The sequence below is a fragment of the Asterias amurensis genome, chromosome 11, assembly GCF_032118995.1.
Source record: "Asterias amurensis chromosome 11, ASM3211899v1".
Taxonomy (NCBI): domain Eukaryota; kingdom Metazoa; phylum Echinodermata; class Asteroidea; order Forcipulatida; family Asteriidae; genus Asterias; species Asterias amurensis.
In genome coordinates, this window is record NC_092658.1 from 4739515 (window position 1) to 4754009 (window position 14495).

At 36.8% G+C, this 14495-nt stretch overlaps 1 protein-coding gene across 1 annotated transcript in view; it reads left to right on the top strand.

The window, feature by feature from the left end:
* The first annotated feature begins 8659 nt into the window (after nucleotides 1-8659).
* LOC139943804 (uncharacterized) overlaps nucleotides 8660-14495 on the top strand; it is a 98479-nt gene continuing 92643 nt past the window's right edge. Inside the window, exon 1 of the mRNA XM_071940624.1 lies at nucleotides 8660-9086. Within this exon, the coding sequence (XP_071796725.1) occupies nucleotides 8996-9086 (91 nt within the window). The 5' untranslated portion in view covers nucleotides 8660-8995. The remainder of the gene's footprint in view (nucleotides 9087-14495) is intronic.

Sequence of the window (14495 nt, forward strand, 5' to 3'; positions counted from 1 at the left end):
GGTAAAGTATCACATCATGTTTCACCAATGTCTTCATTACAAAAAATATATGCGTGTGCATTCAGCCCTTGGATTGAAATTGTAGTTTAAAGACTGTGGACACTATTGATAATATTGTCAAAGACCATCTGAAAGCACACTTCGTGTGACAATGGTGTTTTTTCTTTCATAGTTATCTCGCAACTCCGACGACCAATCGAGCTCAAATTTTCACAGGTTTGTTATTTTATTCATATGTTGAGATACACCAAGTGAGAAAACGTGTCCAGTGTCTATAATGCACTCAATCTGTGTTGTGAAGAATAATCATCAACGACTGTTTTGTTTTGCTTTATTTAATTTGTTGCCTTTTAAATATTCTGTTCGTTAATTAAAAAATGATGAGTTGATTGTAATTTCATTTTGGTAGGCCTGCAACTTTGAATCTTTACCTTATTTTAATTGTCGTAAAAATTTGTAGTAGGGCCTATGGTTATTTATTCCATCGGGCTAATAAAAAGAAAAGACAAAAGTGCATGGAATGCAAACATTAATGACAGGCTTTACAGCCAGCTGAACCCAACGGCTACCTAGAAATAAACACCTGTGTCTGTCGATGAGACGTTTCAAACATCTGTGTCTGTCGATGAGACGTTTCTCGTTAATTGACTGTACTGCAATTGCATAATGTTGCTGTGTTTCAGCCCGTTTCAGACCTTCATAATCCGTCAATAGATTTGTTATTGTTTGCAAGATTGAAACTGTCTGTGATCCATTTCACTATAGACGTCACAGTCGCTTTGTTAGGTGTCATAATTTACCTCGTATTATTGTAGTGGCCTTTTAGATCACTTCATACATGCACCATGTTGCAGACAGTGTGACGTCAGTGCAAAGTGCCTAAAGTGACGCATTTTACGTTTACTATAATAGAGCAGGTTTTTCGCAGATTTCTTTCAGTATAATCATGATGAGTTAAAGGAACACGTTGCCTTGGATCGGACGAGTTGGTCAAAACAAAAGCGTTTGTAACCGTTTTTTATAAAATGCATATGGTTGGAAAGATGTTTTAAAAGTAGAATACAATGATCCACACAAGTTTGCCTCCAAATTGCGTGGTTTTCCTTCTACTGTGCGAACTAACATGGTCGGCCATTTATGGGAGTCAAAATTTTGACCCCCATAAATGGCCGACGTGTTAGTCGACGAGGTAAAAGGAAAACCACGCAATTTCGAGGCATGTTTGTGTGAATCATTGTATTCTACTTTTACAACATCTTTCTACCCAAATGCATTTTATAAAAAAACGGTTACAAACGCTTTTCAAAGACCAACTCGACCGATCCAAGGCAACGTGTTCCTTTAAGTGAGTGGGCATACAATTTAACTTAAAACAAAATTAACCAAGACCCGGCCACTTCATATATCGGTGTAGACGGCACGCAAGTTTAATGGGACACTTTTTGAAAACACGGGTCTCGGCTAAGGCTACGGCTTAGACCCTAAATTTGAATAATGCCCTTATTGTAAGGGGTTTCAAACCGGCCAGACAAAGCCTAAGCCGGGAGTCCAAGACGGAGCCCAAGCCGAAGCCGTGGTTTCGGAAACGGTTCATTATTATTACACAAGAGGGCGCTATAGGGGATAAAGGTGTGATAAGCAGACCAAGGGTGATTCAATAGAAGTCGTTGATGGTGCATCTTTTGTTGCTTGGTGATAGATGTACGTTTTGGAAATGTTAAAATCATTTATTTTCCTCTGTGGAAGTAACTTTTGTTTGCTCCATCTATTGTCTGAGTATAAAACTTTTGTCTTAAAGACGGTGAAGCCTACAACCCACCTCCAAGATTATTACAAAGTGTCACTCAGTCGATATCAACATTGAAAAATCTCAACCATGGGTTTATGTTGTACTTGTTTATTTATAAATATAAATGCTGAATAGCCGATTTTTGTTTTTCACAAATAATATTAAATGAGTTCTTTTTTACGACAGCTAAAAGAAACATTACATAATTGTTTTTTGCTAATAGTTGCTGGCAGTGCAAGCATTCTATGTAATCCACCATTATACATAAACTGACAAACATGTAGAGGTTTGAGATCGATCGGTCATCTGCGTCACGAAGAAATAGTGAAAACCCCATTACAAATGTTGTATGACATCGATTCAAACATAAATGAATAAAACGCTAACTCACTGAGCGATGAACTCCGAAAGGGATAGTAGTTTAATATATTTATTTATCCCCAGATTATAACATTTCAGACATAAATATTTCAAGGGATGTTTTCTACTATCATCATCATTGGACCGTTAAGTTGTATGTAAATCTTTGATGTTAGACCATGTTGTGTAATGTCCTTTAAAGCCATTGGACCCTTTCTGTAAACAGTATTGTCCAAGGCCCACACTTCGTGTATCACAACTTCTATATCAAATAACAGACCTGTGAAAATTTGGGGTTAATCGGTCATCGGAGTCGGGAGAAAATAGTGGGAAAACCCACCCTTGTATCCGCGCGTTTCGCCGTGTCATGACATGTGTTCAAAATAAATCCGTAATTCTCGTTAACGAGAAATGATATTGTTTTACTGTTTTCTCATAAAGTAAAGCATTTCATGGAATAATATTTCAATAGAAGTATTTCACCACTACCTTCTGTAAACCCTGTAAGTTATTTGTAAATTTGTGAACTTTTTTCTTTTTTTTTCTGTACCGAAAGGGTCCAATGGCTTTAAAGGTTATTGATACTCCGCCAATTTTATACAAAAACTTGTTTACTTTACGCCTACTCCTAATAGTTCATGCAAGAAAACAGTAATTTTTTATATCCCTATCGAGAATGATTACCTTGCAATCGAAATTATGAACATTAAAAATTACAAGACGCAAAACAAAAAGGGGATCTCATCTCCCATAAAGGAAGTTTTTTTTCTCTTTTTTTTTAAACACTAGAGTGTTAAATTTACACAATGGGTGTTGTCGTTCATAGCAACCAACAACAATTAATAATCAAATTTTACACAAAGTTTTCCTAATAGCACTATTTTTGAGAGAAAAAATATTAACATCAATTTTAACACCCCTGTTCCATTTTAACACCCCTGTTTTGCAGTGCACATCTCTGTTTAACTATTTGTCGTTACATTTTGCAAGGTGGAAATTAATTTTGTTTAATTGAACGGAAGTGAAACAAACTTTCGTACTCTAAGACTAAACGCTGAGCGTTTTGTGGTGCTGTTTCTATTTTGAGACGCGTGAAAATTGGTCCCTGTAGTAAAGTAGATAATCCAAGCTTCAGATGATCATCCACCATGGGACTGTGATCATAATCCTATAGAATGTCAGGTTTATCACACGGCACTACAACAACCCTTAAAGGGTAGTACGTTTGGTAATGACTCTGAAAATTAATGACAATAAAAAATACCTGGTAAGAAGTACCGTAGCTTTGTATAGTATTATGCATTTTGAGAAACTTTTCACTTCGAAGCATTGCAATTATGAGAAACAAAATACTTTTTTATTCCCAACCATTTGAATCTGAGAAGCGTTATTAACGTTTCTCAGAGTGTGTATTCCAATTGCAGGTTATGCTTCATGCGTGGACAAAACCGCTCCAGATTTTCGGTGATATCTCAAAAACGCTACAACCTTTTCGTAATGAAATTTTCTCAGGTTAGTTTTGTTGTTTAACCTACAGCTATGGCATTGAAACAAACAGTGGGCTCAAAAAAAACGTATGCAATTCCTTTAATGTATTCATCTTTAGCCTCTCATCAATCACCATCAACACAAACTCAAAGCAAATACATCAATGTGTTGTTAAGCACCATGGAACAACATTATAAACATCCTCAATGTTTATCAGGGTTTACCAAGTATAATTTTGCAAATCAATTAATCCAAGATGCAAAGTAAGTTGTCCAAAATTAATGTTGGATTGGAACTTGTGTCCTTTGGCAAGACTTTAATAATTATTGCTCAGCCCATCGGGATGTGAAACAAAGCCGCATGTCTTCAGTGTGTTTTGTTTTCAATAATAAACACCTTTTTATACAAATCAACAGTGTCAACGGGCATCCTAGCAGGTTTTCTAGCAACTGCGCTATTTTTGAATTATGACCCCATTTATAGCATCATGTTGTAGAAGATGCAGTGCAGTTGTATCAAACACAAGCAAGAACATAAGGGCAAACCCGTTCTCTTAAAGACACTAGACACTATTGGTAATTGCCAAAGACTATATAGTATTCTAACTTATTGTATCTCTACATATGCATAAAATAACAAACCTGTGAGAATTTGAGCTCAATTGGTCGTCGAAGTTGCGAGATAATAACGAAAGAATAAACACCCATTGTCACACGAAGTTGTGTGCTTTCAGATGCTTAATTTCGAGACCTCAAATGTCTGAGGTCTCGAAATCAAATTCGTGGAAAATTACTTCTTTCTCGAAAACTACTCCACTTCAGAGGGAGCTAATTCTCACAATGTTTATACCACCAACCTTTCCCCATTACTGGTTACCAAGTAAGATTTCATGCTAAAAATTATTTGAGTAATTACCAATAGTGTCCTCTGCCTTTAACGTTAAGTGCACTAGTTTGGTTGTGTACACAACACACGCGACATTTGGCTTCACGTCCCATCCAAAGTACATAAGTTAGGTGTGTTGCTAGTATTCGGTTTAGTAATCAATCTTAAAATTATAGACAACAAAACTTTTGGATAGAAGACTACATCAGCTTTCGATAGTATAAAGCATTTGGAAAACATCTTATTTCGATGTAATGTGATTGTGTGAAATGTGGTCAGTTTCTATGCCACAAATTGAATCCGAGATTGAGAAGCATTTAATACTCCCTGAGAAGCATTACCATGGGTATTTGTTCTTAAAATTTATGCCCATCAAAACTCAGTTACTGCAGCCGTTAATAATATAAACCCCTTTGGGAAAAAATTCCCTTCCAAGGATTGTTGTTTTAAAGTTTAAAGAGATAGAGAGATGCAAAAACGTCTTAATATGAGATACATTTCTGCATTATACGTATCTCATAATTATTTTGTGGACCTATTCCAATCATGGGCTATTCTTCTTATGTGTTGACATAACCTTTTTGAAATGAACTTTCCAGATTTTTTGCATATATTTTTGTATTTTATTTTATTATTGATATCAACATTTGTCACAATAAGACTAAAACAATCAAATTCAAATAGCAACTTTGCCTATGGTACATGCTCAGAATAACGATTATTAATTGATAATGCAGTTGTGAGGAGGGGGAAGCTCAACAAGGAAATGATTGAGTTGTTTTTCCAATATGGATATTCCCTAAAGAAGAGTTTGTAATCTCCCGTGATCCGGCCCAAAACACGTCAAAAGAAACACAGATGAACAGCAGGCATGTTGTTCTGTCATGAAATCGTTAATGCTCTCGATGACGTCATGATGTGGTGTCGTTACTAAGAGAGGAGTGTTTCCCCCGTGGATTTTGCACAGTAAGTAATTGATATGATTTCTTATTATGTTTGTACCTTATAAGGTGTTTGTGGTGTTAGGAAGGAATCGTGTTTGGGACACTTTGACGTAAAGAAGGAAAGATGTTAGAGTCTTAAAAGCCTGTGTGAAGGTTAATGTCTTAGATTAGTCTGATAAGAGGGCATTAATCCGAGCACTGTGCACTCAACTCACCCGTAGAATTGGGGGCTCCGATTTGCATCTTGGGTTGATGTGAAATAAAGCCGTCACAAGGACGGGGTGAACTGCCTGCTGACAGACACTTATGAATATCTGGCTGACTCTGACCCCCTGACTGAATGACTGGCTGATCGACTGGCTTACTTACTGGCAGGCCGACTGGTTAGCTATAGCTGTGGCGGCGGACTGGGTTGGCTGACTGGCTGGCTGGCTGGCTGTCTGGCTGTCTGATTGACCTACTGACTGGCTGGCCGGCTGGCTAGCTAGCTGTTGAGCTATGGCAGACTGGGTGCCTAACTAGTTTGCTGACTTACGGCTTATTGGACGAATTTGTATGCTTACAGTCTTTTATTATTTTAGTGAGAAATTACCTCTTTCTCAAAATCTATGCTACTTCAGAGGGAGCCGTTTCTCACAATGTGTATACTACCAACAGCTCTCAAATGGTCGTTTCCAAGTCAGTTAATGTTTGTTTTGAGTAATTACCAAACGTGATACCTTGCCTTTAAAGGCAGTGGACACTATTGGTAATTACTCAAAATAATTATAAGCATAAAACCTTTCTTGGTGACGAGTAATGGGGAGAGGTTGATGGTATAAAACAGTGTGAGAAACAGCTCACTCTGAAGTCATAGTTTTCGAGAAAGAAGTAATTTTCCACGAATTTGATTTCGAGACCTCAGATTTAGAACTTGAGGTCTCGAAATCAACCATCTAAACGCACACAACTTCGTGTGACAATGGTGTTTTTTCTTTCATTATTATCTCGCAACTTCGATGACCGATTGAGCTCAAATTTTCACGGGTTTGTTATTTTACGCATATGTTGAGACACACCAACTGTGAAGGCTAGTCTTTGACAATTACCAATAGTGTCCACTGCCTTTAAATGCAGTGGACACTATTGGTAATTACTCAAAATAATTATTAACATAAAACCTGACATGTTAACGAGTAATGGGGAGCTGTTGGTGGTATAAAACATTGTGATAAACGGCTCCCTCTGAAGTAACGTGGTTTTCGAGAAAGAAGTAATTTTCCACGGTTTTGATTTCGAGACCCGAGAATTAGATTTTGAGGTCTCGAAATCAAGCACACAACTTCGTGTGACAAAGGTGTTTTTTCTTTCAATAATATCTCGCAACGTCGACGACCAATTGAGCTCAAATTTTCACAGGTTTTTTATTTTATGCATGTTGAAATACACCAAGTGAGCAGACTGGTCTTTTACAATTATTACCAATTGTGTCGAGTGTCTATAACATGTAGGTTCTACCTCCACGCTTTAAGATTCGGTGCACAATAACCAAAATATCCAAGATTCTGACGTCATTGATATCACAGCGAATGTTTTATATCGCAAGTGCCTGATAAGTGTTCCACTCTATGTCTGTCTGTAACGTCAAAAATTTTTACTGAAGTCTGAAGTCTGAAGTGTTTTCAATGTAGATGAGAAATAGCGACATAATTGGGGTGTTCTCGTCCTGCTCGAAGTAAATAGCGCCCTCTTGCGAAAATTACTCGCGGGAGCCTGTGGTGAAAACGTTCCGAAACAAAACAGATGTGCTCTCATTTCCAAGTTATACATTGTGGGGAAACGTTTTGGTAATAGATTGAAGAAATAGATGGTGTCATAACAATAAATGAACACCTAAAGAAAATAGAGCGATAAACTTATTTCAGTAATGTACAAAAATAGTGAAGCAAAAAGCTGTTTTCCATTTCCTTAGATGCACAGGCAAAAATTAATAAAGAATGACAGACAAGAGGCTTGTTTGCAAACACCGATATGCTAAAATTTGTTGTTGTGGTTTTTGTTTTTTTTTGTTTTTTTTTTTTTGGGGGGGGGTTCTCGAAATAGTTCCAGTTTGCCTCAACTTTGAAGATTGATCAATGATTGATAAACGTCATTACGAATCGTGGGTACAAACTGGTTCACTTGCCATAGACCGGGTTAGTTTAATTTCATATTTTGTTATAATCATAATATGATAGATGCTTCGAAATGTAACACAAAGAAGATTGATTTTTTGTAATGGCATAATGCTGGGTGTATTTTAGTTGATCCGCAAGAATACCCCACTGCAATGTTTTTACAATAATTTGAAGTAGCTGTGCTTTTCTGAGTTAGTAATATAATTTGTATACTGTTATATCTTTTTAATCCTACCTTAAAATAAACTGTATCCTTGATATTCACGCAATAGTGGTTGTAAAATGTAGCAATCGTTGACAAGATTTTGCAAGAGAACGGACAGTAAAAACAATATTATTTTGTTATCCTTATTTTGTACAATTTTACAACCATGCTACATTTAGTGAGAGACCCTCGCTAAATTGCTCTCGTGTGAAAAGGGCTCGTGTTTTTTTCGTTTTAATAAATATGTCTGTTTTATGTTCTATGTTTAGTGTTTTTGTCTGTACTGTTTGAATCAAGGCCCGTTTTAATTTCCCCAATTCAATCGAAGCAAAAGTCACTCCACCTAATTCACTTCCAGACTCCCATGCTCCCTGCAGCAACGAATTCTATTAATGTCTTAATTGGTGTCGTTGTTACTGTAACTATTATTTACCGATTAGGTTTCCGTAAATAGAACTTTGAAAAGAGTTACGTCATGCATGTAGGTCATCCTACCGTTTTGTCATGCGTACGTTACAGCTATGGCATGGTAGCTGACTTCTATCAGCACGTCATTTGGTCGCACGGCCTATGTACCACTCTGTGGTATCTACGCGAAGTGCATGTACATTCTATCTAAGTAAGGACTCCACCCTAAAACTCAATTCATGACTGCGTCATAATTTCGGCTGAACCCACATCGTGCTTTGTTGACAGTAGATTTCCCTCTGTACACGTCAGTGCATTGGACCATGCAGCACCCTTTTGTGAAACACAATGAAAAGTAAAAGCCGATTTGCATCTGAATCGGTTAAGAGGTTCTCCCCATGCCTGAGAAGGTTTTGCTTTTATAATGGAGCCTAGGTTGGCCCCAACACAGGAACGTCGTTACCCAATGACACATCAGACAGTTTGGTCTGTAATAATTGCTCAAGCACGTTTCATAACTTGTTGTTTAAGAAAAGACGCGTCCACCGATACTTTCGTCAGAGAGGATCCATATCTTATGCAGTTTCTGATCGCTGAAGTTCTTCACCATTAAATGATCGTCTAAGGAATAATTCCTACGAGTGTTCCGCCTACACCAATCTCAGGACCGGACCGTATCCGCTGGCGGAGGACGGCCGGATTTTATATATCACCTACTTGTTTATTACATTAGTACAACTCAGCAAACTGGTCAGCAAATATGGAATACATATCTAGTACGCGTGGTCTTGGATTAGTAGTTTTCTTGGTCTCACTGGCGCTGGCGCTGTTGGGAGTTCATGCACAAGATGGTAAGTATAACCATGGAGGAGATTATTTTCTTCCTCCATGGTATAACCTACTTTGCTTGATAACAGCAAATTCAGAATTGTGTGTTTTCATTATTGATGTACTAGGTCAGACATTGCAAATAGTTATAATATGAGTTCCATGGCAAACCTGTTGATATATAATATTTTAAGCATCGGTGTTGAGCAGTGGTGGTCTACTATAAGTATATTATACCATAGAGAAAGGATTCTAATGAAACAGTGGTAAAATTCCTGTTTGATTATTCGAATAATGTTTTTCTAATTCAATATTTTTAATAAACTATAAACTATTTATCTTATAATTTAAAATTAAATATTGGCAGTTGGATGCAGAAACTTTACACAAGTCTTTAGTCTTTCAATTATGTAACAGTCACAATTCCTACTATCAAAGACAATTTTGTAGAACACCGTCACGTTAATCCGTAGGTCGTTGGTTCACCCCCCACCCCCTAGTAATTTAATCTAAAATAAATTAAAAATTATCCAGTCGGTTTCCCCAAGGTTTGTTATTTGATAAATGAAATGTCGGTTGCTCCATGCAGGAGAAATTATGCAATGACAAAGGGAACACCTTTGAAAAAGTTCGTGATCCATATTATTTATTTATTTTTAAAAAATATAGAAAGACCAAACAAAAAATTACAAAACACTTTTAAGTTTTGCAATGGTTTGACAATCCTACCTCCATGGTTTGACCTAGTTCCTGCTATCAGACTGTTTGAGCGTAAAGTCAGACTTTCTTACTTGTCCTCATCCATCTTGCTTTGCTGAGATGTAGAACAAGGAGCCATTCCAACAGCTTTATTCCACGTATTGCGTCTCTAAGTAACTCCTTGCCTGGTACATGTTTCCCTCGTCCTTCAATCTATAGACTGTTTTAAGTGGAGTATCGATTCCTGTACCCTCAGCTTCCCAAGCTATTTTTCACACAAATTTAACAATTTTTCCTCTTGTGGCTTTTTACCAAGAGTTGAGTTTAGCCTCAATTGGGGCGATTTTGCATTATAAAAAATTATTACAAATTGTACTTTGAGTCCAGGTTGTTGTAAAAATTATTAATTCTTGTGACTTACACATTGAAGGAGATTCCCTCTTCAATTAGTTTGTGTTCTTCGGAGGCTCAATAATGGTGACTCATGGGGTATCATCTCTCCAAACACTAGGTGAAGTTTGTACCATGCGAACACATCTCTATAATACAAAACAAAATACAACATGTCTGCTCTAGTGGTTCTATTGTTGTAGATTCTTACGAAAACATCTGCAAAAGTCGAGTCACGCAATCAAAATATTGTCATAAAAGCTGGTAAAAAAAATGATAAAAAGGAAAAATGCCCACGTCTATTGGCTAAATAAATTTAGTTGACTTAAAATGCACCACTGAATAAATTCACGGAACATAGCGTTGAAAGAAATAGGAGTAGTTTTTACAAGAATTCAACTCCAAAAGTTGATGGTTTAATAACTATACCACTCAGAAATAGTTACATTTATTATTCAAAACCATTAGTGTACATTCATGTAGTTAGCTGTTTGCTCTGCCAATTTTGTTTGATACCATTGCACCCATCAGCAGTATCAATGATATTAGATTATAAGATAAATTTATTCAAGTAAAAGGTGATTCTAATCACTTTGTGTGGTAATATTTCATCGGTATTTTGCTATATTATATGTTTAATAATGAACGTTTATCATGTATGAGTTCAGTGCATTTGTCTTCAAATCTGCATTCATATTTGTTTGCAGAACTGCAAACCACACAGACGTTTTCGTAAAGATGGCCGCCGTAATGAACCGTAAAATTTGCAGCGGGAGAATGAAATGCGACAGTTTGAACAAAATGTTGTTCATTATGTTTGTTGTTATGTCGGTGGCTAATGACAACTCATTAAGTTAAATCTTAATTTATGTTGTGCAATCGATCTCTGGTTGACTTAAGTCCCATAGAAGGGACGGTCCAGAAAGGACGACTTTAAATACGTTGATTGCACTGGGGTCAATTTCACCAATTCTACCTCCATGATTTCACTAAGAGTTATAGTCTAAGGACTAGTCCTGGGAAAAATATGGATAGTAACTCGTCCTAACTCAATTTAGGACTAGTTAACTCTTTGTGAAATCCACCCGGGCATAATGTTTGGCAATTGTTAAAAATCAGTAGTCTCTCTTTGGTGTAATTCCAACATACATCAAAAATAACAAATCTCTTAAAATTCTGACTAGATGGTCCGCGAAGTTGCAGGAGAGAATAAAAGAAAAAAATACCCTTGTTGCACGTGCCACCAAAGGTACCCCAAAAAGACTTCTTGCCTGAGTGAGAAATAACTTCTGTCTCAAAAAGTTCTCAAAGAGAAAGGAAGCCGTTTCTCACCATGTTCTGTGCATCAACAGCTCTGTCGCTCGTTTGCTTATCCCCTTGGGCGTGGGGTTTGTGGAGTTCCCTTGACGGGAAGATCATCTAAACAAACAAATAAATAGACATCCAGTCAAACATAATATAGAGATGACTGGTTGGAGACGAGGGGTTGGTGTTGTTGAAGCCTTATTATGCCAATTAGAGGCTCAAGGTGGAGAAGCTATAGGGAAGTTAACGTGCAGCTTTGCATTGAATAACTATGTTCTGGATCGAAATGCATCAATCTCTTTTTCTATATCTGTTTCGGCATAATAGTTTAAAACTATACTTATGGCTGAAGATTTTACATACAATGTAATTTGGTTAGAAGAAAACAGCTAAGACAAACCAATACAACTAAATTTATACCCGATGGATCTCTTTGAACTGCAACAATATAATTATTATATCAGATGCAAATTAAACCGTTTTCACTCATTTTTTCATGAATCAATATCTAAATATGAATGGGATACTATTTAATGTTGAAGTTAATTTAAAAGTGGCTTCTAGATGCAGAAACTTTACAACTCTTTCAATGATCATGAAATTCTTAAGGAATTCCTACAACCTCTAGGATGTTGTGTTACGTTTTCACTGGAGGACATTATTGGCCATCACTGAATTACAAACAATATTTCTGCTTCTATTTGCATAAAAAATGACAACGCATTTTGGTAATCAACAACAAACCACACCCGGCGGTTATAAAATGAGCCCAAATTAATGGTAATGGCAGCTGCATCTGTTGTGCCTAGACTCCGCGTTAATAATCAGACCCACCTCGATACATTATTCACCGCTTCCCCCGTTGCTAGGTAACCCATCCGCCATTCCGAAGAAAACCCATTACATTTACATCTGTCTACTCTTTACAATTATGATAATAGCATGGATAAACATCCATTAAGCAGCTTCTGTGTGTATAAATACCAACGCTTCCATCCAGTTGACATAATAAAATTACAAATATAATCACTGGTGAATTATTCTCAGACGACACCCCAAAATAACATTAGCAAAATTATTTTCTTGACTTTTGGCGCAGCTTCAAAATTACCATAGGGCCTATCATTCTGAAAATCATTGGAGAAAATAATTTATACACGCTTAAATTAAGACCATTCGTATCTATAAACAGTTTTACTGGCTGTTCTCCTGTCTGGAACCCTTTTTATTCACATTATTCAACACATCTGTTCTCCCTTCGTCTGTTGGCCTTACCCGTTGTCTTTATTTAGTTCACGAGTATAACTTTGGCGCCGTTATATTATTAATAAAACCCCTTTTTGATGTCGGGTTACAAAAAATATCCAACTCCCAAAATCAGTTGTGATGTACACACTGAACAAGGAATCCATAAACAAACATTTTGTCGGGAAGGCTTGAAAAAGGGTTTGTGTTATACGGGCCAAATTTCATAAAGCCTGTAAGCACACAATTTTGCTTAGCATGACATTTCTTCCTTGATAAAAACAAGGTAACCAACCAAATTTGCAGATGCTTGTTACTGGCATTCAGCTGTTGTTTGCTTATCCTGAAAATCACATGGAAATTTGTTTGGTAATCCTGTTTTTTTTTCAAGGAAGAAATTTCATGCTAAGCAAATATTTGTGTTTACAGGCTTTATGGAATTGAGCACGGATCTGACTTCAAGCCAAAAATGCTCTATCAAGGCTCGTGGTTTTGAATGCTAAAGGGGAGCCATAAATGTAAAGGCTAATTCCACACTGTGATCAACCTCGTCAGCACGTATAGTTCACCCAAATTCATGCTTGAATCGCATGTCCCATATTTTACGAAGCTGTCTCGTTTTCAAATGGTTTCATTTTGTATAGTTTGTTTGAAAGCTATACATGCAAGGTTCGATGGATGGTAAAGATGGCCTATAGTGACGGTATTATAGACGATTTCAAACTGATCACCAACCTTCCATGTCAGCGTGTCCCAGAAATACTGGAATCGCATGTCCCATACTTTACAACGTTGTCTAGTTTTCAAAAGGTTCCATATTTTCATTGTATTTTGTTTAGACTTCAAGGTTCAAATCACAATGATGTGACTTTTTGCATGCCTCAATTTTATACCACCGCATAGTTTACCGCATACGTCACTGACGAATTCTCGGTAGAGCTGTTCTTCAAAAGGCTCACATTTCTGGAATGGTTTTTTTTTTTGGTGTTTTGGGGGGTATTTTGGGTAATTCTGTATGTGGGATGGGCAGTATATTAATTTTAACTATAATCATGAAATTTCAAACCATTGGATTCAAAACAAAACAAATAATGCGTGTTTTAATGTCCTGTAATAACCGTAGTTCGATCATGATCACACAATCTTGCCGACTGGGTTATGCAACGGTGCATTGTATTAGAATCGGAATTCATATTAAAATTTGTTATCACATGTTACAACTAAGTCACGCACTTTGCATTATTTTATATTGGTTTTCCATCTTAAGGCAGTGGACACTGGTAATTACTCAAAATAAATATCATCATAAAACCTCACAAAATAAATGTCATCATAAAACCTCACTTGGTAATGTGTAATTGGGAGAGGTTGAAAGTATAAAACATTGTGAGAAACGGCTCCCTCTGAAGTGACGTAGTTTTGGAGAAAGAAGTAATTTTCCACGGATTTTATTTTGAGACCTCAAGTTTAGAATTTGAGGTCTCGAAATCAAGCATCAGAAAGCACACTTCGAAGACCGATTGAGCTCAAATTTTCACAGGTTTGTTATTGTATGCATATGTTGAGATACACTAACTGTGAAGACTAGTCTTTGACAATTACCAATAGTGTCCATTGGCTTTCAACCAACCTTGACTTCCAATAAAAGTCATTTGACCTAAAAAAACAAATTATTCTGGTGTGCCTACGTGCTCGAATCTGCTTGTTATGCCCCCCCCCCCCAAATTTCCATTCATGTGTTTTTGTAACGTTCTGCTGCTTTGTATTCATAATTTCATTCACCTATTGTTTGC